The following is a 27,947-nucleotide window of genomic DNA, read 5'->3' as shown; positions in this document are numbered from 1 at the left end:
GAAAGGTGCTGTCTGAGCCCACCCAGGACGCCAAGGTGGGTTCCCGAGGATGGCGTTCAACTTCTCATTCTGGGGCTGAAGACTGACTCCAGGCAAGGCAGGGGCCCCATTTGAGGAGGGGATTGAGAACAGGGAATTAAGGCGGGCGGGTCCAAGCTGCCTCTGAGTGAGGACGCAGCTCCTTTCTAGATGTGGTTTTCGGGGGACAGTCCCTACAGAACAGAAGCATGGGGAAGCTCACTCACGCTGGCGCCGGGTGGGGAGCTCCTGGGCGGGTAAAGGCAGGCGATCCCCGCGCGGGGGCGGGGCGGGAGGCGGCTGCTGGGTAGCCCTTCGGCCAGCAGAGGGCGATGCGGAGGCGCCGCGAGCAGGCTACTCCCAGCCGGCGGTGGGAACTGAGATTTGGCTCCAAGCAGGGGCCTGCGCCAACTGTGACTTGTCTCTCAAGGGCAAAGCCCAGGCAGGATACCCTGGGACCCTCTCCTTCCCCGTCCCCTCTGGCTCCCTCTGCGATGGGCCACTGCAGAAGCACCGGCCTGCAAAGACTCAGCAGGAGTTCCGGACCATCAACCATGCTTTATTGAGGACCTACTATGTGCTAAGCACGAGCTAAATGCTCCCACGAACAGTATCTCCAGGTTAAAAGACTGTAACTTCGGCCTTGGAACACCGTCCTGAACTCAGAAGCATTATGCAGACCGCTCTCACCAATGCCTCCTTCTCTCCCTGGCCACAGCTGTCCTCCCAACTCTGGCGCCTTCCCTCAACCCTCCCCCGTCACTCTGCCTCTTGCCTCAGACCTTCTCCTCTTAGGGATTTTCCAGCCTTTGGGGAGCTGCTGGCTTCAGTTTCTGGCTGTGGAGTCTCAGGAGACTTTTAACCCCCAAATCCAGAGGAGATAAAACCCTTGAGGAGTGTCGATTCCTGGGCTAGGTGGGTTCCAGTGACCAGAAGACGTGACACTACCAGGAAGCAGAGTGCCCCACGACAATGTGGTAATGTGGCAGGTCCATGTAGCTTTCTGTTTCACCCAGTTTCACTTCCTGGTTCTCCTCCGGGCCTTGCACAATGCTGGGAGGCAGCCTGGGAAGGTGCCTCTCTGACGGTGGAAGGAAGAAACACTCGAGAAGCCGGACAGGGAGGCTGTGCTGGGGCATTTCCAGTAGGAGGGGAAGGAGGCTGTGTTTCCTTAATCTCCTGTGGACAACTGAGGGTCCTTCTCCACCCTGTCCCAGGCTGAGGGCTGCAAGGCCAGGTCTTGCCAAGTTTGGGGCTGTCTAGCCTGAGCCTTGATCCTCACCCCCAACACTCAGGCCCCACCTCCAGCCCCATCACCCTCCAGCCCATCTACCCGCCTAGGATTCAGGGTAACCTCCTCAGCGCATGGACACACACCCTCGATATTTCCAAATGCCGAACTTTCCATGTGCTTCTCTACAGCCACCAGGTTCTTCCTAGACACACACTCTCTGGGGCCCGGCCAAGGGTGTGGGCCCGGGCCAGGGGCCAGTGGGGAGCAGGAACCTGTGGGCTGCAGGCTTGCTGGCTGGAGCCAGATTTCTTCTGAGCCTTGAGGCCCTGCAGGAAGCTGGCCCCTGGCCCCTCTCAGCCCTGGGCAGAGAAGGCGAAGCTACAGAGCAGGTGAGGGGCTGGCTTGCCTGCCAGAAGGCTCAGGGCTGTGTGAGCCCAAGGATGGCCATAGATATGGGTTAAGGCAGGAACTGGAGCTTGAAGAATTAAACTAGGAGGCATTTCAGACACCCTTGGCCTCAACTAAAGTTATTTTCAAATCTCCATCTTGAGGCAAATTGCCAGGGGCTGGGGCACAAGGAGTACAAGGGACTGATGAACTGAGTTCTGACACAGGCTAAACATTTCAAAGAACTTTAGAGCTGAAAAACACCTCAAAAGACATCAGGACCAAATCTTCATCTACAAATCTTTCAATACGTAGATAAAGAAACAAAGGTCCTGGGCCAGCGAAGGCCTTCTTCTTGTCCTGTAGAGCAAGCACCCGGACCAGACCTTGGGTCTCCTGACTCCCAGCTGAGCCCTTCCCCGGTGGCCATGCTTGGCTCCGACATCCTCTCAGTTTATTCTGAAAGTCCTGGGCCTTGCCCATCTGACCTGCCACCTCTCCACTGGCCTATGACTCTGCCACGCCCGCAGCAAGACTCCTTGGGTTTAATGCCACAATAAGTCAGCTAGGAGGGGAGTGGAGGAGGGGCCCAGGATCAGGCCCCCCAGCTCTCCTGGACGGCTAGCATTCAGGTAAGTGGGGGTCTTGTCTAGGAGATAGAGGCCCAAGGTGGCCTGGAGCTGAGATACAAACCCACGGAGAAAAATCGATGGGTCTGGGTGTCTGGGGCTTGGGACAGAGGCTAAAGCCTGGCAGGGCAGGGTGTCTACTGAAGGCTGGACCTGTGCCACCCTGTGCCTTGAACCTGTGCCACCCTGGCAGCTCTGGTGGGGCAGTGGGGTTGACTGACGGCAGGGGGTAAAGTGCAGGCCCAGACTCTGGGCCCAGGACTGGGATTCCCTGGCTTGGCCACCCTGGCTCTGAGGCCTCTTTTGCATGGGGTCCTGGGAGTGGTAGGGGGTGCACCCAGGGCATGGGAGTGGGAAGGGAGCCGGCGTCAGGGAGCCTGCTGCCTTGAGCAGGCCAGACAGCGCGGTGAGGTGGGTGCGGGGGATCAGGTTTCAGCCCAGCTGTATTTTTGGCTGGATGGGCTGGGGGCCGAGTTGAGCAGGCACAGCTGCCCACAGAGGGGGACTCCCCTCCCCAGCACGCACACTCACAGAACCTCTACCCAGACAGGCCACCATCCACCGCCCACCACACACACACTGCAGGCAGAGGGGAGTCAGGCTTCAGGCCTGTGGCTAGTGAATCACTTTGGGCTTCTGGAGACCGTTGCTGAGCTTCTGTAGGGTCTTCTTGATCCGCAGCGCAGTGAGGCGGGCAGACGGGTTTGGGTACCAGCACTCCCGCATCATCTGAGCCAGGCCTGAGAGGACCTGGGGGGAGGGAGAGCGAAGCAGAGGAGAGAAAGCAGAGACGCGGGTCAGGGAAGGTGGAAAGGAAGAGGCGAGGAGGATGCCCAGTCGTTGGGAGACAAGAGCAGAACAGAAAGAATGAGAAGACGGAAACAAGAGTGTCGAAAAGGAGGGGGAGAGGAGGGACAGAAATGGTAAGAGGGAGAATGGCGGGAACCAGGCAAGGATGAAAAAGAAAGATTAAAACGGAAGAGGAAGGGAGTGGAGTGACAAGGGGACGGAGAGAGGCAGGCAGGACGGAAAGAGAGATGTAACTCAGATCTTCGGGGACACCCTTTGGTGGGTACACCCCACCCTCATCTCCACCAAGATCTAGGAAAGGGGAGATCTGCAGGCCTCGGGGCTCCCACAAGCCCATCCGCAGCGGGACCCCAGTGTAGAGGGCAGTGGCTCCCAGCACCTCCACCAACCCTGGCTGCGTCCTCAAAATGCACGTGTCTAGGGAGGAACCCATCCCAGGAAGCTCAGCGGTCCCAGAGTGAGCCAGCCTCACTCCACCTCAGAGCCCAAGCCGGTTCCCGAGACAGAGTGTATGTGTGTGTGCACAGGAGTGCATATGAGTGGCTTTTTGTGGCTCTGTATGTTGTGCAGAAATATACACATGTCTATGTATACATACATGTATACCCATGTGTACATGTATTCATTCTTTCCATAAACATTTATTGAGTACCTACTGTGTGCCAGGCACTGTGACAGGTTAACAGGGAGATAAGGGTCAGCAAAGGAGACATGCTTTTCCTCTTCATGGGGTCAACAGTCTGGCATATATGTGCATGTGTGTGTACCTGTGAGTGTGTGTTTGTGTAGAAGCGCGTGCATGCCCCTGTGTGTCTATATACACATATGCACGTGTCCTGTATAAGTATATGGAGTGTTTTGAGAAAGAACAAAAACGAGCAACAACAACAAAAGCTTCATGGCAGGAAATGCAGCAGAGAGCCTCTGACTTTTCAGGCGAGGTGAAGGGGTCTGGTTACCAGAATAACCAGAGGGTCCCAGAGGTCCACAGGCAGGGACGTGGGAGGGAGTACCCAGAGAAGTACCCTGGAATCTGTCCCCCAGAATCTATCCAAGTGAAGCAGAGGCCAGACACAAGTTCCTGGGCCCAGAAATCCCAGCTGTGAGCCACCACCCCACGCCATCCCAGCCCTACCAGAGAGGCCTTACCGGGTGTGCAGCCAGCCGGTTGGGGATAGTGGGGGTCTGCTGGTCAACACACACCACCTTCTTCATGTCCTCAAAGCTGGGATCATTAGGCACCACGTCATAGAAGGGTGGCCTGTAGTCCTCCACGATGCCTAGGGAGGGAGAGTAATGGGACAGTCACTTGGGACCTCAAGGAGGCCCAATATCACCCAGAGGAGAGCCTTGCCCACCCTCTGTCCCAGGGTCCAGGAAACCAGTTGCCTGGCCACGCTACCCCTGAGAGAGACACCATAATATAATAAACATATTTATAAATAATGATAATTACTGCCATTTATTTTACATTTACCATATATGCCAGGCATTGTGCTATAAACACTTTACATGCATTATCCTGTTAGTCTTCACAGCAACCCAAAGACCCATTTTACAGATGAAGAAACTGATGGTCAGAGAAGTTGAGCCCAAGGTTACACAGCTAGTAGTGGCAGAGTCAAGACTTAAACTCACTGTATTCCTAGGCCAGATCTTGTTCCAGTCTTTCCACAGCTGCCTCCCACCCAGGGCCTGGGCACTGCTCCCAGGCCCCAACTATCACAGATGCCCCCAAATACCTAATGTTCACTGAGCACTTACTACGTGCCAGGCACTGTCCTAACTGCACGGCATTAAATCCTCACAACAACTCTATGAGGTAAGCAATACTATTAGCTCCACTTTATAAGCAGTGAAATTCAGGCCAGAGAAGTTAAGAAACTTGTCTAAAATCACACAGGTAGTAAGTGACAGAGCTAGGATTTAAGCCCAGAAAGTCTAACCAAAGCCCATGCTCTTGACCTCCAAGCTACACTTAAGCAAGGGAGGCTGGTTGACTGCTGGATGAGGGTGTGGAATGAGAGAAAGGGGGAGGAAACACATCTCCTAAGAGAAAGAGATTTTTTTTTCTTTCTTTTTTTTTTTTGAGAAAGAGATTTTTACCCAGGTCCAGATCACATCCACCCATTCTCAGGGATGGCACAGGCCTCTGCTGACCCCTTCAGCCAGCGGCGCCCCCTCCCCTCATCATCCGAAGTGCGTGGTCCTTAGCAGGAGCTTTCTGAAGATGATGCCTGTGGAGCTGCAGGCACTGGGGCAGAAGAGGCCAGACCCTAGAAAAGCGCCCCAGGCCACACCCTGCTTCCAGCCCCAGGCTGGGAGCCGCAGCCACACAGCACAGCCGCAACCTCGGTAGAGCCCACGCCAGCTGTGCTCCCCGTGGCGGGCTTCCAGGCCAGCCCCTGTGCTGCTCGAGCCCTAATCAGTGCTGCACAGAGGCCTGAGCGTGTCTAATGGGCCTTTAATCAGCGCCGGGGCTGACACCAGATTACAGTGTTTATAATGCACCACAAATCTGTGTGGGGCTGACAGAGCTTCCCTCCGCTCTAGGAGTCGGCCATCATCCTCCCCCTCAGCCTAGGCTGGTCCAGCCTTCCTTTCCTGCCTGAAGCCTGGTCCAAGGGGCTTCGGCTCCTTCCAGGTGCCCCCTTCCCCAGCCCCAGCCACTAGAGCTCATGTCTGAAGGGACAGGGACCTGAGCCCATCCAGAGGGTGGTCCCCAACCTGTCAGGACTCCCAGCAGCCTCTCCCCATGGACAGCCTCCACAAAGACTGATCACCTCCCCACCTGGTCCAGACCATCACCCAGCACCCATCCACCCCAGGGCTGAGAGGGCACCAGCCACAGGGCGGCCCCCTATATGGGGCCATCAGGAACGAGGTCCCTCCGCCTGCTCTCAGCCCCTCCAAATCTGAGTCCCCCGTGGCACCCACGGTAATAAAGAGGCAGCAGGGAATTCCCTGGCAGTCCAGTGATTAAGACTCTACACTCCCAATGCAGGGGACACGGGTTCGATCCCTGGTCGGGGAACTAAGATTCTGCATGCTTCACAGCTTGGCTAAGAATAATAATAAGGCAGTAATAAGCAGGCACTGCAAGCACTACTATATCCCGCATCTTTGTGGTCAAGGAAACCAAGGACCAGAGAGGTATAAAAAGCACGGTAATAAAGAGCACTGGCGCCCAGAGTCAGATTGTCTGGTTTCAGACCCAGTGCTGCCTCTAGCCAGCTGTAATTCTGTGCCTCATCTGTAAACCCCCTCATCTGTAAAATGGGGATGATACTGTGTCAAGCATGCATCATTACAACAGTAACTGCCACTAATATTTACTGAGCTACAGAACAGCTCCAGATACTGCCCCAAATACCCTATTTGGATTATCTCAACAACTAGAAATTATTTTATTCTCATCTTACAAATGAGGAAACTGAGGCACAGAGAGGTTAAGCACCTTGCACACGGCAAAATCAGGAACTGAACTTAGGCAGTCTGATTCCCAACCCACGCTCTTAACCACGAAGCAATACCACCTCCCTGCCAACAAAGAACGATCCAATAAGATAATACATGTATACAGCGGGGCATCTGGCACATATTTAAACTCAATAAACGTCAGCTGCTCTTAACATTTTTGTTATTGTCACCTACCCAAGATTTCACAGCCAGAATCAGACTCAGATGAACCTTAAAAGGTCACTCAGCTGGACCAGCTGGTAGTGGCGGTAAAGGGAATATGGGAGGTCTGACCACAAGCCCCTCAGGCCACGGGCACCAGCCATGGCAGGAAGTCCCACCTCCTGCCTGCCTATCCACCCACCCTATTCCCCTTTCCCCATCCTGTGCGGGGGGATCCTCACCATTGACAATGGTCCGGCGGGCAATTTCCCACAGCACCAGGCCAAAGGCCCAGATGTCTGTCCACTTGTAGGACTCGAAACAGTCGGTTCGGATCTGCTCTTCCAGCACCTCGGGGGCCATGTACCGCTTGGTGCCCACTCGCGGGTTGTTGCCGATGTCCAGGTAGTCACTACCCTGGGAGTGCATTACAGCCAGGCCTGTGGGTACCGGGCCTGTGTCACTCCTGCCGCTCATCCCAGCCCACAGACAGGGTGGCCCCTGGGAGGCTGGGGTCCGGGGGTGAGGTGGGATGGAGAGAGATGGTAGGACACAAGAGGGGCCGGCAAATGGAGACCCGCCCTGAGGTGGGCTGGGAGACAGCAGCCACGGGGAGAATAACTGTCCCAGTGACACTGTGCTTGTGTGGTGCTCTCTGGGTGCAAGAACCCAGCGCGATGTGAGGAGGGGAGGCAGGCATTACGATGCCCATTTCACAGAGCTGAACCCCAAGGCCTGGTGGCGGGGAGCGATGTAGTCAGCGAAGCCAGGAGGAGAACCCAGGTTGCTGGCTCCCTGCCCCTTTCTCCTAACTCCTGGAGCTCGGCTGGTGTGCGCTTGAAAGGATCGTTAAGGCAACTTGTGGGGCTCTTGTAGAGGTGAGATGAGACCAGACACATGTCTGTAAGTCTTAAAGCTCCAATCATGTCATCACCGACGCCAGGCCTCCAAACCAGCAAAGGCACTACCGCGTGGAAAGGGAGAGCTCACGGACCCCGCTGCCCGCGAAGGGCCCGCCCCTCCCCGCTCACCCAGGTCCGCGATGCAGCACTGCAGGTTGCTCTTGACCAGCACGTTGCGGCTCTTGAGGTCGCGGTGGGCGATGGCCGGCTTGCCCTGTGTGCCGAAGATCTCCACGTGCAGGTGCGCCAGGCCGCAGGCCGCGGACACGGCTAGCCTCAGCGCCAGCTGGGGCTCCAGCGTCTGCCTCTGCAGAAAGTCGTAGAGCGAGCCATGCTCGTGGTAGTGCGTGATAAGCCACAGCTGCGTGCTTGAGTTGCGGGAAGTCATGTCCGAGGCGATAAAGCCTGTGGGCGGAGGGTCAGGTGGCTCACCAAGGGTCTAGGGATGAAGGAGGCTCGACGGGTCAGGGTCAGGGCTGGGGACAGAGGATGGACTAGGTCAGGGCAAAGCTGGGGCTGGGGTGGAGGCTCGTCTGGCTTAGGTCAGGGAGGAGGGTGGAATCAGAGGGCTGAGGAAGCTGAGGGCCAGCTGGGAGTCCTTCAGGGTTAGTTAGGTCAGTGTCCAGAGGCGAGGTGGTGGTCCAGCCCTGAGTGCGGGGGGATGAGAGCCGGGGGCCTGGCACAGCACCCTCCCACTTGCCTAGGATGCTGTCGTGTCTGAGCAGCACTGTGTTGTAGATCTCAGTCTCCCGGAACCAGGATTGTTCATCCCTCGAGGAGAAGATCTTGACGGCCACACTCTCACCGTGCCACAGGCCCCGCCATACCTCGCCATAGCGGCCCTTTCCTGATCCGACGGCCAGAGAGGAAGGAGGGGGTCACATACTGGACATACAGAGCCCTTGGGCACAGTAATCACCAGAAGAGTCCCCCATCATTATGCTGCACTGACTTCATCTGCAGAACCTCTGATGATTATGTTTTAACTTAATCCAGACCCAAAGGCAGCCGGCAGGCCACCCCCATTTGCCTCTTGCTCCAGCCCAGCTCCCGCAGAAGGCTCTGACACTGACCCATCTCCAACCCCCTCCCTGGCCAGCAGAATTCCCATTCGGAGTCAGGCCTGGCTCCACCTGTGATGCCGGAGGCCAAGGGCTCCCTCCCCGCTCCAAGCTCATGGGAGCTCTTGGCCCCCATCCCCCGGGCTCACCCACTGCTCACCCACACACTCCACCAGGGTGACCTGCCGCGCCACTGTCCTCTGCACCAGGAAGGGGAGCCCTGAGCCACTGCCGGTGGTGCAGTCACTGTCCAGGAGGTCCTGGGAGTACCGAGAGGCCACTGAGAGGCAGCCTCGACCCACCCAACCCATTTCTCCCTTCTCGACCTGGGCCCCACTGCTGTGTCTCTCCAGGCTTCTCACTCACCAACCCCTCCCATCCAGCGCCCAATCAAATCTCTGAGTGCCTGCCATTGTGCCTTTCTCGGCTACCTGCCACTCTGGGTCCCCTCTGGTTCTGTGTCTCCTGTCTCCCCTCACCACCCTGTGTCCCAGGTTCTCCCAGTCCCATACCCCCAGCATGCTGTCCCCCTGCTCGGATGCCTTCAGAATGAGGCTGGACTCGCCCAGCTCGCTGTTCAGGCCCCGCTGCTTCTCCTGCCTCCGCCGGACATGCCACAGGCCCAGGGCACCCAGAGCCACTAGGACCAGCAAGGCCAGCACGGGGCCCAGGATCAGAGGCAGCTGGCCATCTTCTTGCGGCTGCTCTGGCGGAGTCTGGGTGGCTGGCACAGGAGGGACACTGAGGCCCAGCTTCCACCAGGCCAGACGCCCCCCACCTTGCCACTCTGCCAGCCAGGTCCCAGGGTCCCGCCTCCCCCGCCCTCCAGGCCAGAGCACGAGAGGCAAGCAGGGTGGGGAGGGCAGAGTCTGAGAAGACAGGGAGGGGTTGCTGGAGCAGCTGGACGTACCCTCCAGCACCAGGGACACGTTGTGGTTGCAGAAGGGGCTGTAGCAGCAGTAGTGGTTGAAGAACTCAGTGGGCCGCCCCTTGCAGAGCTCCTGGTTCAGGTTCCCGCAGCCCCGATGTTCCTGGGGGTGTGTGCCCTCCTCCCGCACCAGCACTACTGTGCACCAGGCCCCCTGGCAGGTAGGCCCCTTGCAGTATGGGTTCTCACACGTGCAGGTCACCAGCGGGCCCCGAGAGGGCTTCACGGGGTCTCCTGGGAGACACACTGGAAGCTCAGTTGCTCTGGGCCCAACTCCCCAGGATGAGCCTAATACCCAGGTCTGACCCCTGCCCCCCGCCCCCTCTTCTGAGCTCTGAAATCTTTGAGGCCTTGGTCCTTCAATTCCATCCTCAGATTATCCTTCCCTCCAGTGACTTATCCCTGCCAGGGGCAGCTGCCACCAGGAGAACCAGGCTTCTGTCCCTTCCCTGATTCTAGGACCTCCCCTCGCAGCTCCAGGCCCAGCCCAGCCCCCAGCCCCAACTCTGAGGGCTCTCCCAGGCCCTCCCTGCCAACATCCCCACTGCCCGCACCCCCAGATAGAGGTCCCACCCTGGAGTCTGACAGAGCAGCAGTCTGCGGGTTTGGATCAGGAGGACAGCACAGGAGGGTTGGAGTAGCCGGGAGCTTAGTCCCACTGAGCCCGTCTCCCGCCCTCCAGCCAAGCTCCTAAGTCCCCCTCCTCCCCAGCTCCTCAAATTCAGCCCAACAAGAGCTGAGCCCAGGTAGCCCCTTCCCCACCCAGGCCCCTGTTCCATACTTGCTCCCCAGTACTCACCCTGGGTCAGGCCCAAGGCCGTCAGTAGCATCAGAAGGGTTCTCCTGGGAGGGTCCAAGGTCATGGTCCCTGGAGAAGAGACGGGGTGCAATAACATCTATGAAATGTGATCCCTTCAGTGTTTTTAGCCACTGACCGTGGGTCCCTCCCACCCGGAGGAAATCACTGGGAGTTTTTTTGTGGGGGGGCAGGGAGGCCTCCTCCCTCCTCCCTGTGTCTGGCTTTGGGGAGGGGCCTGTAGGGGAAGTCCTGGTTCACTTCCCCATGGAAACCATCCTGTTAGGGGTAAAGGGTGGGGAGCCATGTTTAAATGACTGAGAGCCTGGGGGACTCCCAGCTCTCCTGCTGCCGAGTTCAGACTGGAGGGTGCAGAGGGCAGAAGACTACGGGACTAGGGTAGAAGGAGCATCTCTTCAGCAGTACCCCCACCCTTCTGTCCCCTGCCCCCTTGCCCACCCCTTCCCAGCCTCCACCCCTGCCCACCCCTTTCCCAGTGCCCCCGCCCCCCCGGCCTGGCTGCCTCAAACATAAACAGGCTCCTGTCTTCACTTCCTGCCATTCAGGGTCCCGCCAAGCTGGGAACAGGAATCAAGATTGTTTAGATTGGGGTCCGGATAGAACAGGCAGGAGTCATGCACAGCAGGGAGCAGGACATATTCTCAGGGCAGGCTGGAGTGGCTACAGGCTCTGCAGGAGCCACCTGGGGCTGGGACACCCCCATGATGGAGTCCTAGGAGGAAACCTTGGGAATCACGAAGCCCAGCTCTCATTTTAGAAAAGATGGGGATTAAGGCTCAGTCAGGAGAGGAGGCTTGTGCAAGGTCAGGCAGGATTCAGTGGTAGTACCAGGAGTACAACCCAGGTGTCCAGACTCCCAGTCCAGTGTTTTTCGACTCCATATCCCAATCCAGGGTGGCAGCCCATGTCTGAGCCCTCGGGGTTGTAACAACCATACAAAGCTTGGACAGTGCTGGGCTGTGCCAGGTGTGAAGGAACCTCTCTGCACCCTCATCAGAGTATAAGATGCCTTCTCTGAGCCACTCCCCGGCCCCCTTCTCTCTCCTTGCCATCCTGGGAAAGAGTGGGGGTAGGGCCAGTGATGTGGAAGGGAAGTGAAACATACTTAGATGTTGAATGTTTGACCTTCTGTGGCTGGTTGAACTTTTCCAGAAGTTTGGTGGAGAGCATTAGGGGAGTAATTCTGATCTATAACAGTCCCCATCTCAGCTCCCAAACCATCTAGTGCTTCAGAAGCCACCCCCTTCTTCATTTCTCAAAGGTTTAGAATGAGAAGATTAGGGCTGAGGCTGCAGCAAGAAGGACTGAGGTCAGACAGCAAGAAGGACTTTCTGAATGGTGGAGAGTATGCAGGTGTGTGCCTGGGGACTGGATCCCCAGGTAGAGGCAGCTGCCATGAGGGAGGGGGAATGTCTTCTGGCATGACATGGTAAGGCTGGTAGGGCTGGGCATATGGCCATATAGGCTGCAGAAGGCCCCTAGTCTAAGAATGGTGCCAAAAGAAGATCCATGATGCTGAGGCTCTGAGGGCAGGATGACTCGCGGGGGCGAGGGGGGCGCTTCATGGGCCTCTCTGGCTGGTGGCAGCTCTGGCCTTCCTGCCTGGGCTTCCTCTGCCCCAGAGGCCCAGGGCTGGGGGAGGAAACAGAGCCCTGGGCTGATGCAGCTGTGTCCCCAGCCTCTGCCTGACCTCCTGCCTCTTGCCCCTCCCAGAAGGCAGTGGGGAGTCTGGCAAGCACTCTACAGTGGGACTGGTGGCTGGAGAGGGAGCCCCAGACAAGCTGAATTTGCCCACTGGGGTAAGGGCGAGAATCCATCCTTGGCAGTCTTTGCCCAGAAAGCAGCTAGGGAGAGAGTATGCAGCAAGGAGCAAAAGGGAGTAACAATAGGATGATAGCCGGCAGCCTTCTAGAATCCTCTACCCATGCTTTCACTTCTCTGTGTTCCAGTGCACCCTCTCACCTACACAATTACGCAGCAGAAGCACCTGAAGTGCTTCATTAGAAATGCACATTCTTTGGTCTCACCCCCACTCCAGATTCTGACTTAGTCCATTGGGACCAGTAAGAAACATGCATTTTAAAAAATTTCCCCAGGTAATTCTGCTCAGTTTGTGTGGGTACCACACTTTGAGAACTGGGTCCTACACAATGCTGACTGGTCCCCGTGCTTTCATTTCACTGGGCAGGACCCCGCTGGGTGAGTGGGAGTGGAGTGCAGGGGGCAGAGACTCTAATTCCTACCCGGGGACCTCTACCCCCCCTTCTACTGGAGAAGGGACAGATAAGGCTAAACACTGGAACCAGGGACTCAGAGACACTGTGGAGGGAGGACAGGGCGCGGGCTTTGTTCAGGATATGTCCAGCCTCTGGGGCGCAGGAACAGTGCGGGGAGGGCTTGGCAGCATTTGCAGAATCTGCCTCTGGTCTAATCCTGGGAACGTAGTGGAGGCAAACTGCGACTGTCCAATTTTTAACCGGGCCTGGCGTAAGATTAAATACAGGAGGGTGCTGAGTCCAGATCAGTCCCAACTCCGAGCTGACCCTGCCTGATTCGCCTTGAGACTTGACTCTAGCACAAACAGACCCCTGGGGGAATGGTGGACTCCTTTCATGTCTAACAAAACTTCTTGAAAGATCTCCTGCTGACTGAAGCATCACAATTTTAAGCCAGAAATCACAAATGCTAAACTAATTATAAATATTAACTTACCACTGTGAAATTCTTAGTAATAAGAGTTAACCTCCTCTGAGTAATACTTATGTGCTAAGTACCAAACTTTGATGGCTGATCTCATTTAGCCCTCACAACAATCCAATAGGGAAACGGAAGCTCAGGGATGTCAGGTTTCTTGCCCAGAATCACCAGGTATGTCTTGATCAACTTAAATTGCTGGTAATAAATCCTCACTTGGTCATTTTATTTCTGCAGTTGTTTGGTGTTAGGTAGGTCCCTCAAAAGAGGAAAAAGAGCAAGCGGGGATTGCATTAACAGACTGCAATTGTCATCACCTGCTGCCCAGATGCGGGTTTGTTTAGAAATCATCGGTTTGCTGTAGGCTTAGCCCTAGTTGGGGAGAAGCAGAGTAGAGGTGTGCTCAGAAAGTGGATATCAATCCCTTTCTCCCCAGCACACCTGAAGGATTGATATAACACGCTCCCATCAGCAGCAGTGGCTCAGCACACACTGTCATGGGGCTGGAAGCGCCTTGCTCTGAACATCGGCAGAGGACCATACAGCAGAGGACCAGACTGAGCTGCTCATCCTGGGTTGCCCCTTACCGTCACAAAGCACTTTCATCTGCATCACTTCACAGCGCTGGGATGTAGCATCAAGTCTGGATTTTAGGATCTCAGACAGAATGCAAACGCAGCACAGTATAGCACAGAGGTCAGGCTGTGGTCTCTGGATCATGTAGACCCGGATTCAAATCCTACTCCTACCACTTAGGGCTATGAGATTTGGGGCAAGTTACTTGAACTTTCTGAGGCTTCGGCTCCCCTATGAAAAATGGGGAATAATAATAGTGCTCATTTCATAGGTATAAGGTAGTAAAATTATTTAGCAGAGTACTAAGTGGTACACAGTAAGCACTTAACAAATGTTACTAAAAACCCAACCAACCACGGAGCTTTGGACAAGTGATTCAAATCTGAATCTCCTTCCTCTTCTGTAGGATGGCCATAATAACACCTCTTCCGCCAGGCTGTGGCCAGGATTACATGACAAAAATGTATCTAAGTGTCTACATCATAAGTACTCAATAAATGGTAGCTATTTTTAACCACCTGGTAAGATGAGAGGACAGGTACCAGGACAAACAAACAGTAAGGGGTAAGAGATGTCAGACAGACCCTGACTCAGCCAGAAGCTGCCCATATAGAGAGGGTGAGAGCTATCGGCCACCCTGCCCCTGTCCTTAGAGAAGAAATGAGGACTAAGTGTCTTTCAGATATGGAGATGGAAATAAATGGTGCTCTGCGGGGTGTGCGATGACAGGCACCCAGGATTCCTTCACCCAGCCCTCCCTTTGCTCCCTCACGGCCTCCTGGAAAATTCACACACACACACACACACACACACACACACACACACACACAGAGCTCTGGGTGCGTTATTTGCTGTCCAGCTATTTGCTGGCTGGGTGTCCAGCCTTGAGATGATCATAACAGCACTGGTCTCCAGACTGACCTCCAGGGCAGACTGAAAACCTGGGGTCCCAGGCTGGAGGGAGACTGGGATCCCCTCTGACCTGGATCCTGAAGGAAGTCCATGCATCAGGGATTATCTGACCACACAGGGTTGGAACTGAGGTTTGGTGGAGGGAGTTATAGTGTCTGATTCCTTTGGCAAGAGAGGCCAGGACTGGTCTGGGAAAGATGGGCTTCAAGGGGAGGCTCAACAGTGCTGGGAGTAGACACCCACCCCCAGGTCAATCCAGGTTCCTGGAAGGACATGTGACCCCCTTCTCTGTAAGTGAAGGAGGGCAGGGATCCTTCTGCTTATTTTATGGATGAGGATAACAGAAGAGAGAAGCTAAGTGACGGGCCCCAGGAGCAAAGTTTTCTGATTCCCAGTGCGGGTTCGGTCCAGCCCCCCCCGCCCCGTCTTAGGTGGGGTGATGTGCAGATGTTGGTGGAGGGCGAGGGGCGGCTTGCACTACGAGGAGCTGGGACTGACCCTACGGCGACCTCTCTGAGGGTCTCTCTGGGATATGCCATGGAGAAGGGCCCACTGGGGTTGGGGTCAGCCGCCACCCGGCAACGGCCCGGCCCGCGGACCTCGACTCACCTCTGGGCCTGCCCTGCGGGCAGCGCGGCGCGAGCGGGCAGCGGGCAGCCTCCTCCCCTCCCCGGCGGCGGCCGCGGTCGCACGACGGGCGCTGGACAGCGGGCCAGGGTCTGGGGTCCGGGCGCGGCCCGGGCAGGGCTGGGGCCGGGGAGGGGCTGGCTCGGAGCGGCTGGCGCGGCGGCCTCCCGGGACTGGGAAAGGGGCCGGAGCAAAAATGTTTCTTATTCCAGCGTCTTCCTGCCTGGCCCGGCTCCACCACTCCCTCCTAATAAACCGTTTCCTATTGCCCAGCTAGCCGACGGCCGCCCGCTCGACCCTCGCCAGGGCTCAGGGCCGGACCCTCCCCTGCGCGGCTGCAGATCCCGAGGGCGGCATCCTCCTCGGCCGCCCCCGCCCGGGATCAAGGCCGCGCTCCCGCCCCCAGCCTCCCACATCCGCCTCCCCGAGGGGGCGGGCCTTGGCCTTGGGCCGCGGGGGTCTCGTGGGGTTCAGGCCCAGAGCCGTGGGGGCCAGTGCTGGGGCGCTAGGCACCGTACGAGGGCCGGCTGGGGGAGGGGTGGAGGTGGAGGTGCCCCTCCCGGCTCAGAGCCGCTGAGGGGCGGCCTGGAATCCTGGATGGCTAGGGGGGCACCGAGGGAACGACATGCGGGGAGGGCAGCATGGAGAGAAGTTACCTGTCTTCCCACCCAAAACTCCAGGTCCTCCGCCTAGGAAGCTCACAAGCAAGGGCAGACTTTGGGGCTGGCAGGGTCCGAAATATTTTGGCTGCGCCCTACCCTCCCCCCCCACCTCGGGGACTCCCCAGTCTGTCCAAATCCTTCAGCCTCCTCCCTGGGCCCCTTCACCCCCTTCCGCAGCTTCTCACTGCTCAGCACTCAGCGCAGGGCAAACAGGCCCAGATGGGGCAGCTCTGAGTCGGTGGTGACGGTCTGAGCCCCTCCAGCCGGCCGTAGCACAGCTCAGTGACAGGGATGCCTCCGTGCACTAGAGGCGGCCAGAATGGAGGGAGAGGCTGGGAACTGCCTCGGCCTGCCCCCTTCGAGGCCGGCCCTTCACCCCACCAAATGGAGCTTTAGAGCTGGGGACTGGGAGCCTCCCTCAGGACACTGCTGGGACAAGGCGGACAAGATGCTTTGGGGAAGAGAGCAGAATGGCTTCTCCCGGAGAGAGAAGCAAACCTTCCTCCTCATGCCTGGGCTCAGAACAGTGACATTGTTGTCTTGCTTTGCTCCAACCACTGTGAGCGCCCTGAAGGCGGGACTCCACTTTATCCCTAGCCTCCAGGTTATCCACAAAGACTCTGAAGTCAGAATCCAGACCAGTTGTATAACCCTAGACAAGTGACACCTCTCCATGCCTCAGTCCTCCATCTGCTAAATGGGCATACTAAACAGTGCCAGCCTCACAGGGCTGTCAGGAGAATGAAGGGACACAATGCTTATCTCAGTTCGTAGCAAAGATGCTAGCTGGCTGAGCCTGGCACAGGACCTCCATGAAAGTGTTTAATTAAATTCATAAATGAAAAGGTTGGGGAGGTGATGGCCTCAGAGCCAGCTGGAAAGATGTTGGTGTTAGAAGCAGAAGCAGACTTCTAAGGTGACTTGCTCTAATATGAGGATTCTGTAAGATGGGCCAGGACATCCCTCCCAGCCCCCCACACCCTCTTCGACAGGAATAGAGGCTGGGGGAGACAATGACTAAAGGCTCAGACAAGCATCAATTGTTGACTGACCTCACTTCCTCTGCTGAAACCCTTCCCAGCCCCCACCCACAGCTGCTTCACAACTTGTGAGCATTGTGAATTCCAGAACCAAGGCACACCCAAATTTCAGTGTCAGGGCAGAACTGTGTCCTGCAGCCAATAGGAAGTACTATGGGATTACAGTATCTGCTCTTTCAGATTATAGTGGCTGCTTTAGCACACTATTAGCTGGAGAACTGGGAGTGTGGCTGGTGTCCACCTTTCATATCCACTCTCCCCCATGCCTTGCTGTGGTTTCTGATAAACCCTTCCCAATCCCAGCCCAGGGATCTGTGTTCTGAGAGGTGGAAGGGGGGTGCTTCCCCAAGGGAAGCGTTCAGTCTGAAACACACACTGAGAACAGAAACATCGAGATGGACGAGAACTGAGCATCGCTGGGGAGAGTCAGTGGGGATGGGGGACTTTATCCGGGAAGAGTTCATGAAACAGATAAAAGGAGAGCAGGGTTTGGAGGAGGAAGACGGGGCCCAATGCAGGGTGATTATTCCTCGGTGCTGGAGTCTCCCCACCTCTCCAGAGCATGGAGCCCTCTGGACCCTGATGGGTGCTCTTTGGGGCTTCTTGTGGACCCCATGCTTTCCACAAAACACAGAGAACCTGGGGAAGGCATCAGAGGAGGGACACAGAGCTGGAGAAAGCACTGGAGACTCAGCCCAATGAGGAAAGGGAAAAGGAATTACAGACTGCGTCCAAGTCTACAAGAATTAATTACTCAAAAGGACCAGCTGTTCCCCATATTCAGTGAGGACAGAATAAGAGGAAACAGGCGTAAAGGGCTAAGACTTAGATTTAGACATTTAGAAGAATCTCCCAGCAGTGTGTGAAGCAGAGGCCTGGAGATCCTAGGAAAGGTATGTGGGGTGAAACTTCAAGGAGATTCTCACCTATGGAAGGCAGGTGACGTGAAGGAAGGGGATTGGACAGCTTGACTTTTCAGGACAAGCTATGAATATTGAGTTCAAGCATTGCTCTTGATACTAGGGCAGGGCCGACTTCGCGGGTGTCCAACCTGCACAGACACCACGCTTGGTTTAATGCTCTGCTGGCACCATCTTGGAATTCGTAATCATGCTTGAAAAAAGGACCCAGCATTTTGCACTGGGCCCCACAAATTATGTAGCCAGTTCTGCACCGGGATGAGTAGGAAGGAAGAGCAAGGACTTCCCTGGTGGTCCAGTGGTAAAGAATCGGCCTTCCAAGGCAGGGGATGTGGGTTCGACCTCTGGTCTGGGAACTAAGATCTGGTCTGGGAACTTAGTTGCCACGGGGCAACTAAGCCCTTGCACCACAACTACTGAGCTCGCGTGCCTCAACAAGAGAGTCCGCATGCCACAAGCTACAGAGCCCGCGTGCCCTGGAACCTGCGTGCCACAACTAGAGAGAGAAAACCCGCAGGCCACAACTAGAGAGAAGCTGGCACACCGCCACAAGACCCATCGCAGCCAAAGATAAAAAACAAACAAAAAAACCCAAATAAATGAAGAAAATAAATAAATATATTTTTTTTAAAAAGCAAAGCAAGGAGGGTGGGGCAGTTAGCAGAGGGTGAGGTGGGCTTTGCTCCATTTAAATTGCAGAGTGGGAGATTTAGATCAGACAACCTAGGGAGTTTTTCAAATGAAAACAGTAGAACAGGATACATAAGGAGGAAGAACTGTGGGTCTCCTTTAGGGGAGAAGTGGGGCAGATTCCTATGAATTCCATTTAGCCATCTGTTCAACACAGAGGAGAGAGTCTCAGCTCTGAGGGCTGCAGGGAGAGGACGCTGCCCTCCCTAGATCTCCTCCGCTCAGGCCAGAGGCACCCTTACACCATTACTCCATTACCATGGAGTCCTGAGAAGAGCAGTAAACCAGGGGGCGTGGGGCCTTGGTTCCGGCCTGGCTTAGACCGGATCCTCCCAAAGGTTCTTCCCAGCCTTGTTATCTCCTTTGGCTGTAAGATTCAGGAAACTACCTGGTCCTGGACCGTGACACCGCAGCTCAGGTGAAAAGACAGTTTGGCCACTGCTAATGTTTGGGGAGGGTAGGGCAGCCAGAGCTCTGTCCAGCACCGCAAGAAGAGGCTGGGGGCTTCCCTGGTGGCGCAGTGGTTGAGAGTCTGCCTGACGATGCAGGGGACACGGGTTCGTGCCCCAGTCCGGGAAGATCCCACGTGCCGCGGAGCGGCTGGGCCTGTGCGCCATGGCCGCTGCGCCTGCGCGTCCGGAGCCTGTGCTCCGCAACGGGAGAAGCCACGACAGTGAGAGGCCCGCGTAACCGCAAAAAGAAGAGGCTGGCAGACAGAGGCCACATTTTGAGCCACTGAATCACCACCTTCCTCTTCCTCTCCAGCTCTTCCAGGATGTCCCCTAGATGGGTTTGTCCACTCCTTGCCCAGCCGGAGGCCTGAGGATGACTCATCTCACGAGGGAAGCTCTTAAGAAAGGAATGGCACTTCAGGGCAGGAGACTGAGATGAGACGGTGCCCGCACAATGCCTCGGGGGCCTGGGCTCTGTTGAGAAGCTGCCCCAGTCCCATCTCCTCCTCGGCAGTCCAGCAACCTGTGGATTGCCCCTCCCCACGGGCCTCCTCGAGGCCCTGACTCTCCTCCTCCAAACCCGCCCCAGCGCTGGAGGAGAGCAGCACCCAGGCTCATCTTCCATACCTGTAAAAAGGGGCTGCGAATTCCATCTCTACCACATTCTCCAAATAAAAGCAAAATACCTGTGAACATTCTCCTCTAGCTGTGAAACTCTCACAGCTGTCTGGTTTTGAGAGAAGGAGACTGAGCTGTGAGGTAGAAGGAGCACGGACTGAGAGTCTCCAGGAGGGCGGAGGCTTGCCTGTGTGACAGGGGCCTCCGCTTCCTTACCTGTTCAGAGAGGAGCACTAAATACTGCCTCTTCGGGCTTCCCTGGTGGCGCAGTGGTTGGGAGTCCACCTGCCGATGCAGGGGACGCGGGTTCGTGCCCCGGTCTGGGAGGATCCCACATGCCGTGGAGCGGCCGGGCCCGTGAGCCATGGCCGAAATACTGCCTCTTCTATGAATAGCTCTCTGAGGGGCTGTTGTATAGATGAATGTAGAGCCACTGCAGAGGACTTGGAGGTATGAGGCAGCCATTCTGAAAATAACTCAGGAAATCCCAAAGAAGCACAGAGTAAATACACTTTTAAAATTCTGCAGAAGAGTTTATCATGAGAAGTGACTCTGTCCATCCCCAGACCCTCTTGCTGGGGCCATCCCCTTCCCAAAGCTATTTGTTTCTCTGACATTTACTTCTATAACTCTAAATAATATGTTTACACTTCTATCTCTAGATTTTTTTCAGCTTTATTGAGGTATAACTGACAAACACAATTGTAAGGTATTTAAAGTACAAACACTGTAAATCAACTATACTTCAATTTTTAAACAGATGCAAGATTTTACCAAAAGATATTTAAAATGTACATCGTGATGATTTGATATACGTAACCATTGTGAAAGGATTCTTTCCATCTAGTTAATTAACACATCCATCACCTCACATATTTATCTTTTTTTTTTTTGGATGAGAAGTTTATTGGTGAGTAAAATTTAAGTGCTACTCTCTCAGCTAATTTCAATTATACAATAAAGTGTTATCAACTATACTTGTCACTGAGCAAAGGGCTTGTGGGCCCATCACGCAGAAAGTCCAACTCTGCCAGCAGGAGTTTGCAGCAAAGTAAGGATTTACTGCAGGACAGCAAGTAAAGGAGGAGGAAACAAGCCTCAGATCCACTCCCACATGGTCTATGAGTTAGGGGTTTTTTCAAGGGGAAAAAGAGGCTAGGATTAATCATCGTCTTGTGACATTTCTGTCACATTTCTTAATCGTAGTTTCAAGAGTTAGGATGTTTCTGGTTTACGATTCTCTGGCTAGTTGGTCCATGGATTAGGGGTCTGTTAGCTGATCTTGCCTTGGAGAAACAACCTAAAGTTTGTACGTTAATGGTGATATTTATAATAGCAATTTTAGTCATGAACAATATTATCAACAATTGCAATTTTAGTCATCTGACTCTGGTTGATTAGTGTTCAGTTAGCACAGGATTGAGGTCAGAGGGGACCAGAAAGGGAATAAATTTTGGGTAAAGAGATTAATCATAAACTTGGTAAGGGAACTCGGTTTTAGGGGGACTAGGTTTCATAGTCACCATGTTATATGCTAGATCCTCAGACCTTATACACCTTACAGCTGAAAGTTTGTACCCTTTACTAAACTCTCCCTGTTTCTTCACCCCTCAGCCTCGGGCAAGCACTTTTCTACTCTCAGTTTCTATGAGTTTGACTTGTTTTTAGATTCCATGTGTAAGGGATCCCATGCAGTATTTGTCTTTCTGCTATCTCTAGATTTAAAATCTTTGGAATTTAGGTTCTCTCCCTTCTAATTATTGATCATATGTTATTCTTTTGTAAATTTAATAATATATCTTTAGTTCCTGTTCTGTTGGTATCACACAGTATCTCTTGACTCTTCACTAAGTCAGAAGCGTGGTACCTCCACTCTTCCCTAGAGTTGCAATTTTGCTGCAATAAAGGAAGATGTGTCCACTAGCTGAGGTGAATGATCTTGTTTTGGGGGGATGTTCCCCTGAATCTCAGAACTTGAAGATGTCCTGAGGGTCTGGCTGAGCACTTTGGATGTCACAGGAGTTCCCAGGGGCATCAAGACTTTTGCCCACTCTAAACACAAGCAGGGCCTGGCAGGCTCTTGGGGGGTACTTTGGGGACCCTTGCTGCTTGAGGAGAGAGTCTGAGGAGTTAAAGGAACCATCCCCAATGGAGAGGGCTTGTTATTTGGACAAGGAGGGGGTCCCCAGGATTTGAGAGCTGGTAATGGCCCCGGCTGGGACAGACGTTGTTTGAAAGAGAGGCTGAGTGGCCGGGTGAGGCCAGAGGCCAGCGGGATTTCCTTCAGCTCCAGCCACTCGGGTGGGTGGGACCAGATTGCTGGAACTGGACACAGGAATGTGCCTTTGTTTCCAGCTGGAGGGGAAATGCCACAAATCCTGCCCCTTTCCTACCCCTCCAGCATCCGTACCTAGGCTCTGCCCTTCCCAGCGCCAGGGGGCCTGGTACTAAGGGCTCTCGGCGAGCTCTTGTCTCCAAGACTCCCTCATCTGCAGGCCTCTGCCCCTTGTCCGCCAGGGCAAATCACAGATGTAGGATGTAGGGGATGGGGGGTAGCCAAGCCTGGTCTGGAGGAAACAACCACAAAGAAGGATTTAGGCTTTAGCTGCCCACCTCTCTCCTTTCTTTCTTTTCTTTCTTTATTTTTTTTGGCTGTTCTTTGTGACATGTGGGATCCTTGTTCAGGCATGCGGGATCCTCACTGAGGCATGAGGGATCTTTTTTGCTGCGGCGCGTGGGCTCTTCTTTGCGGATTGCAGCCTTCTCTCTAACTGTGGCGTGTGGGTTTTCTCTCTCTAGTTGTGGCGCGCAGGCTCCAGGGTATGTGGGCTCTGTAGTTGAGGCGCGCGAGGTCAATAGTTGTGGCGCGTGGGCTTAGTTGCCCTGCAGCATGTAGGATCTTAGTTCCCCGTCCCGGGATCGAACCCGAGTCCCCTGCATTAGAAGGTGGATTCTTTACCACTGGACCACCAGGGAAGTCCCCACCACCTCTCTCCTTTTCCTGAGAGGGACCATGGATTTCATAGTTACGGATGATACCTAGGTCTGTGGGGAGGACTCGAGGGTCAGGCTTGGCTCTCCCTCAACCCCCTAACTCCCGCTCCCAATGGTTAGACAGACCCTGCAGCCTCGACCACCGTCATACAGGCTATGTATGGAGCCGGTTGGACAGGAGACTGCAACAGGTTGGGGGCACAGGGGATAAGAAGGGCAGCGGAGGAGCCAGGAACCTCTGGGAGTGGGGGGACCCTGTCTTTATATTTTTCCTTTGTTGGTGACCCTATGTGTTTGTGCACCTGTGTGATGGGGTGTGTTTATGTGTGCTTGTATGGCTGGCCTCTCTGTATGGGACTAGAAGTTTGTGGACTTCTGTGCCTGTGAGCCTGCAGACCCCTAGGGCCCCTGGCTGACCCTGTGTCCACATGTGACGTTGCCTGTGTGACTCTGAGGGATGTTGCAGAGGCCATCCAACCCCAAGCCTTGCCCTCAAGTCCTCCCTTCAAACGCAGTATCTTCCTTAACCATGAGAAGCCGTGGTCCCTCTGAGGAAGAGGGGCACGGCTGGCCTGGTGGCTGGTGTGATGGAAGGTACATAGATGTTTTCAACCATTTGGAAAGTACGACTGCCGGAGAGGAGGGAATCCTGTCAAGATGCCCCAGTTTGGGAAAAAGGGGACACAAACAAATGAGCCCCCACTTGTCTTTCTGTCCTCCCCACATATATGTACTCCCCTGCCTTCTCCTGACCCAATAGGGGTTTCCTAGGCTGTGCCCTGGAATAGCCAGGGCCACTGGCACTCCTGGAACCACGGCAGCCCCTGAGAAGAAGAGGGAGATGATAATGGCATCTCTAAGCATCCCAGACCTTGGTGGAGCCTGAACTCAGTGCTTTTCTATACACATTTATTGAGCCTGTATGGGTCGGGCACAGACCTAGGGGTTAGGGAGACAGACACGGTTTCTGCCCTCGCAGGAGTGAGGGGAGGGTTCCCCGGGAGTCCCCCACAGCCTGGCTGACATCCCAGTGTGCGTCAGGACAGCCAACCTTGCAGTCCCCTCTGTAGGAGCCCCTGTCTGCCAGGTTGGCAGGCCATCAGCGCCACGGTGATGGGAAGTGGGCTGGGCTTGGGGGCGCTGGGCTGCAGAGCTGTGTGGGGGCCGGTCTGAGAAGGCTGTCTGGGATAAGTGTGTGTTTTCACCTCAGGGGCCACCAGAATAATATCCTAGAATCACAGGGGAGGCCACGGGGTTCCAAGGACACGTCCGCTGGCCTCCTCCACGGAACTGCCCCCTTGGCCGTTTCCTTACCCGTTGCCGCCCAGCACAGTAACAAAAGCTGCTGTTTACCGGGCGCTGACCGTGAGCCAGGCCGTGCTCCATGCCTCCCGCTGTTTAGGCCGCACGACATCTCTGGGAAGTAGCGATTAAATATTATCACCCTTGGATGTTACAGAGGAGGAGACCAAGGCTGGGAGGGGAGCTGGTCACAGAGATAAGAGGCAGGGTTAGGATTCAAACCCACGTCTGTGGGCCGTAGCAGAGCGGCTTTGACGTGGCCTGTGTTCTTCACCACCAGGGACCTTGCCCTGGGTTCCTTGGCCTCTGCTGACAGGGACTCAGTTTGGAAGCCGCAGGAGCCAGGCTGGGGGTGCTAGTGGAGACATGGACCTAGGGCAGCCCACTAGACTTCTTTCCTTGTTGGTGGCCTGAAAGGCTGTCGGCTACTGTTAGAGGGTTAGAGAGAAATGGCTTGGCCTAGGACTCCAGTGGCCCTGGAGATGGTCAGGGATGGAGTGGTGGGTCTTCTCCAAGGTGGAGAGGTTCCCTCTGCTGGAAACTGTTGCCTGACCCATGGACAAGGCGATACCACCTGCTAGCCCAGATCTACCCCAAGCCAGCGAGCCTGGAGGGAGAGCCGCCGCCCTGAGGGTGCCATGGTCACCCCTGCACCCTTGTAAAACTCATGCTGCTTGGAAGTGGGAGGGAGAGGCTCCGAGAACCAGGGAGCCCAGGCTGTGGGCGGAGTCCGGGCGGGCTGCAGCCGAAGGGACACGGGCTTCAGGGTCCGACAGACTTGAACTCCAAGTAACACTTAGCCACTTACCAGCTGGTGACCTTGGGCAAGTACCTTAACCTTCATAGCCTCAGTTTCCTCAGCTGTAAACGAGGAAGGTTGTGAGGATTACATAGGATAATGATGACATTAAGGCCAGGCACAGTGCGGAGTGCTGCATTACCTCAATTAATTCTCACAACAGCCCTTTGGTGACAAGTCATTATAACCTCCACTCTACATGTAAGAGCCTTGAGGCTCAGAAAGGTCCAATAACTTGCCCAAGGCCACAGGCCAACTCTCAGGCTGAAGCATGTAATTTCCATGCTGTTCCAAGCCTGTAGATGTAGTTTCTTTCCCTGGCTGCAATGCCCAGGGCCAGGGTTGGCTTCATGTGCTTGGATTTCAGCAGTGGGTGGGGAGGAAAGAACTCTAGCCCCATCCCAGAGGTTCAGAAGCAACTCGGTCAAACTCGGTTCCCCAAGGCCCTTCCATAGCACCTCAACTCTTGGCAGCACTTTACAGTTTACAGAGCCTTTTTACCCATATTAGTTAATGGATCTTTCCAATAACCCTGTTTGCCCCCAATTAACAGATGAGAAAAGAGGCAAGAGAAACTTAAGTGTCTTATTCAGGATCACACAGGTAGGAAATGGCAAAGTTAACCTTGAACCCATTCTGGTTCACCATAGTTGCCTTCAGAGCCCTCTGGGGGAACTCACACACTATCTAACCCTAATATCATTGTCACAGATGTGTTTTACTTATTTATTTTTAACTGAGGTATAGTTGATTACAATATTATATAAATTTCAGTTGTAGGACATCGTAATCCACAATTTTAAAGGTTATATTCCATTTATAGTTATTATAAAGTACTGGCTATATTCCCTGTGTTGTACAATATATTCTTGTAGCTTATTTATTTTATACATGGTAGTATGTACCTCTTAATCCCCTAACCCTATCTTGCTCCTCCCCACTTCCCTCTCCCCACAGGTAGCCACTAGTTTGTTCTCTATATCTGTGAGTCTGTTTCTTTTTTGTTATATTCACTAGTTTGTTTTACTTTTTAAGATTCCACAAGTAAGTGATATCATGCAGTGTTTGTCTTTCTCGGTCTGATTTATTTCACTTAGTATAATGCCCTCCAAGTCCATCCATGTTGTTGCAAATGGCAAAATTTTATTCTTTTTTATGGCTGAGTAGTATTCCATTGTGTGTGTATATGTATATATATATATATATATATAAAACACATCTTCTTTATGCATTCATCTTTTTTTTTTTTTTTTCGGTACACGGGCCTCTAACCATCGTGGCCTCTCCAGTTGCGGAGCACAGGCTCCGGACGCGCAGGCTCAGCAGCCATGGCTCACAGGCCCAGCTGCTCTGCGGCATGTGGGATCCTCCCGGACCGGGGCACGAACCCACGTCCCCTGCATCGGCAGGCAGACTCTCAACCACTGCGCCACCAGGGAAGCCCTATGCATTCATCTTTTGATGGACATAGAGCAGATTTATTTTTAAGTCTTTCAAAATTTGGTAATACTTGATTAAAAAGTTGAAACCTTCTGTACAGAAGAATTCCAAATAATTTATGTAGATACTCCACCCCCAAGGAGATGGAATGTAACTCCCCACTCCTCAAGTGTGGGCTTCATATAATGACTTCCTTCTGAAGAGTACAATATAGAAAGGGGGTAAAAAGAGGAACATAACAGTGGAGAAACCTGACAAACACCACCTCAGCCAGGTGATCAATATGATCACCTGAATATGATGTGAGGAGAATGGTACATCTTCCTCCCGAAAACCCATAGCCCTCATCTCTTCAGAAAAACATCAGACAAATCCCAACTGAGGGACAGTCTACAAAATATCTGACCAATCCTCCTCAAAACTGTCAAGGTCAGGGCTTCCCTGGTGGCGCAGTGGTTGAGAATCCGCCTGCCAGTGCAGGGGACACGGGTTCGTGCCCCGGTCCGGGAGGATCCCACATGCCGCAGGGCGGCTGGGCCCGTGAGCCATGGCCGCTGAGCCTGCACGTCCGGAGCCTGTGCTCCGCAACGAGAGAGGCCACAGCAGTGAGAGGCCCGCGTATCACCAAAAAAAAAACAAAAACAAACAAACAAAAAAACTGTCAAGGTCATCAGAAACAAGGAAAATCTGAGAAAACTGTCACATTCAAGAGGAATCTATGGAAACATGATGACTAAATGTAATGTGGTGTCCTGAAAGGAATTCTAGACAGAAAAAGGATATTAGGAAAAAACTAAGGAAACCTGAATTAAGAATGGATTTTATTAATAGTAATGTATTGGGCTTCCCTGGTGGCACAGTGGTTGAGAGTCCGCCTGCCGATGCAGGGGACACGGGTTCGTGCCCCGGTCCGGGAAGATCCCACATTCCGCAGAGTGGCTGGGCCCGTGAGCCATGGCCGCTGAGCCTGCGCGTCCGGAGCCTGTGCTCCGCAACGGGAGAGGCCACAGCTGTAAGAGGCCCGCGTAATGCCAAAAAAAACCCCAAACAAACAAACAAACAAAAATAATAATATATTAACATTCGTTCATTAATTGTAACAAATGTACTACACTCATATTAATAAAAGAGGAAGCTGGGTATGGGGTACAGGCAAACTGTCTCCATGATCTTCACAACTTTTCTGTAAATCTACGACTGTTTGAAAAACCTGCTTATTTTTTAAAAAGGCCTAAAGTTTCAAAAAGATACTTAGTGAAAAGTCTCCCTTCCACCCTTGATCAGCTGCTTAGTCTTCCCTAAAACACTGTCATGTCTCTTTCCAGAAAGGTGCTGTGAGGCTGCATGATTTGGTGTTAAGAGTCTGGCCCCTACAACTGGAATGGCTGGCTCTCAATCTTGATCTCTGCCAGTTTCTAGCTGTGTGACCCTGGGCAATTCCTTACCCTCTCTGTACCCTGTGTCCTCGAAGATAAAATCCTCATAGGATTATTGGGAGTGTTAAATGTATTAATGAATACAGTAAGCACCTTACAAGTGGTTGCTTTCATTATCACAAATAAACAAGCAAATATATTTATGCAACAAATACGTTAAGGAAAAATACCCAAAACTTGTAAATAAGACACACCAAAAAAATCACTAAGTGCCCTTTCAAAGATATTTTAGATCATTGGCTAATAACCCCACCTATGGGTCATTCAGGGGAAGTAACTAAGTTTGCTATACGATTTACTATTGATTAGTGCGCAGACTAAAAAGTTAAGAGGTTAACTTGTACACTGATAAATAGCAAATTATTTTTGTCTGGTAGG

General features: G+C 53.9%; 1 protein-coding gene across 4 annotated transcripts; it reads right to left on the bottom strand.

The window, feature by feature from the left end:
- Positions 1–556: 556 nt before the first annotated feature.
- Positions 557–15,912, bottom strand: ACVRL1 (activin A receptor like type 1). Of its 4 annotated transcripts, XM_067009331.1 has the most exons (11): positions 15,873–15,912; positions 15,199–15,389; positions 10,390–10,458; positions 9,573–9,824; positions 9,175–9,386; positions 8,823–8,922; positions 8,302–8,448; positions 7,731–8,006; positions 6,942–7,139; positions 4,228–4,358; positions 557–3,018 (listed from the first exon to the last, which is right to left on the bottom strand). In XM_067009331.1, exons 3-11 carry the CDS (start codon positions 10,451–10,453, stop codon positions 2,884–2,886), a joined length of 1,515 nt encoding a protein of 504 aa, XP_066865432.1. In that variant the 5' UTR covers positions 10,454–10,458; positions 15,199–15,389; positions 15,873–15,912; the 3' UTR covers positions 557–2,883. The 4 variants fall into 4 exon arrangements, with proteins under 4 accessions (XP_066865432.1, XP_058938832.1, XP_066865434.1 ...); XM_059082849.2 differs by lacking the exons at positions 15,199–15,389; positions 15,873–15,912 and having other exon boundaries at positions 10,390–10,824; XM_067009333.1 differs by lacking the exons at positions 9,175–9,386; positions 9,573–9,824; positions 15,873–15,912 and having other exon boundaries at positions 15,199–15,359.
- Between the last annotated feature and the right edge of the window lie 12,035 nt (positions 15,913–27,947).

The sequence above is a fragment of the Kogia breviceps genome, chromosome 12, assembly GCF_026419965.1.
Source record: "Kogia breviceps isolate mKogBre1 chromosome 12, mKogBre1 haplotype 1, whole genome shotgun sequence".
In the NCBI taxonomy this organism is placed as follows: domain Eukaryota; kingdom Metazoa; phylum Chordata; class Mammalia; order Artiodactyla; family Physeteridae; genus Kogia; species Kogia breviceps.
This window is presented reverse-complemented; position numbering and strand designations above follow the sequence as displayed.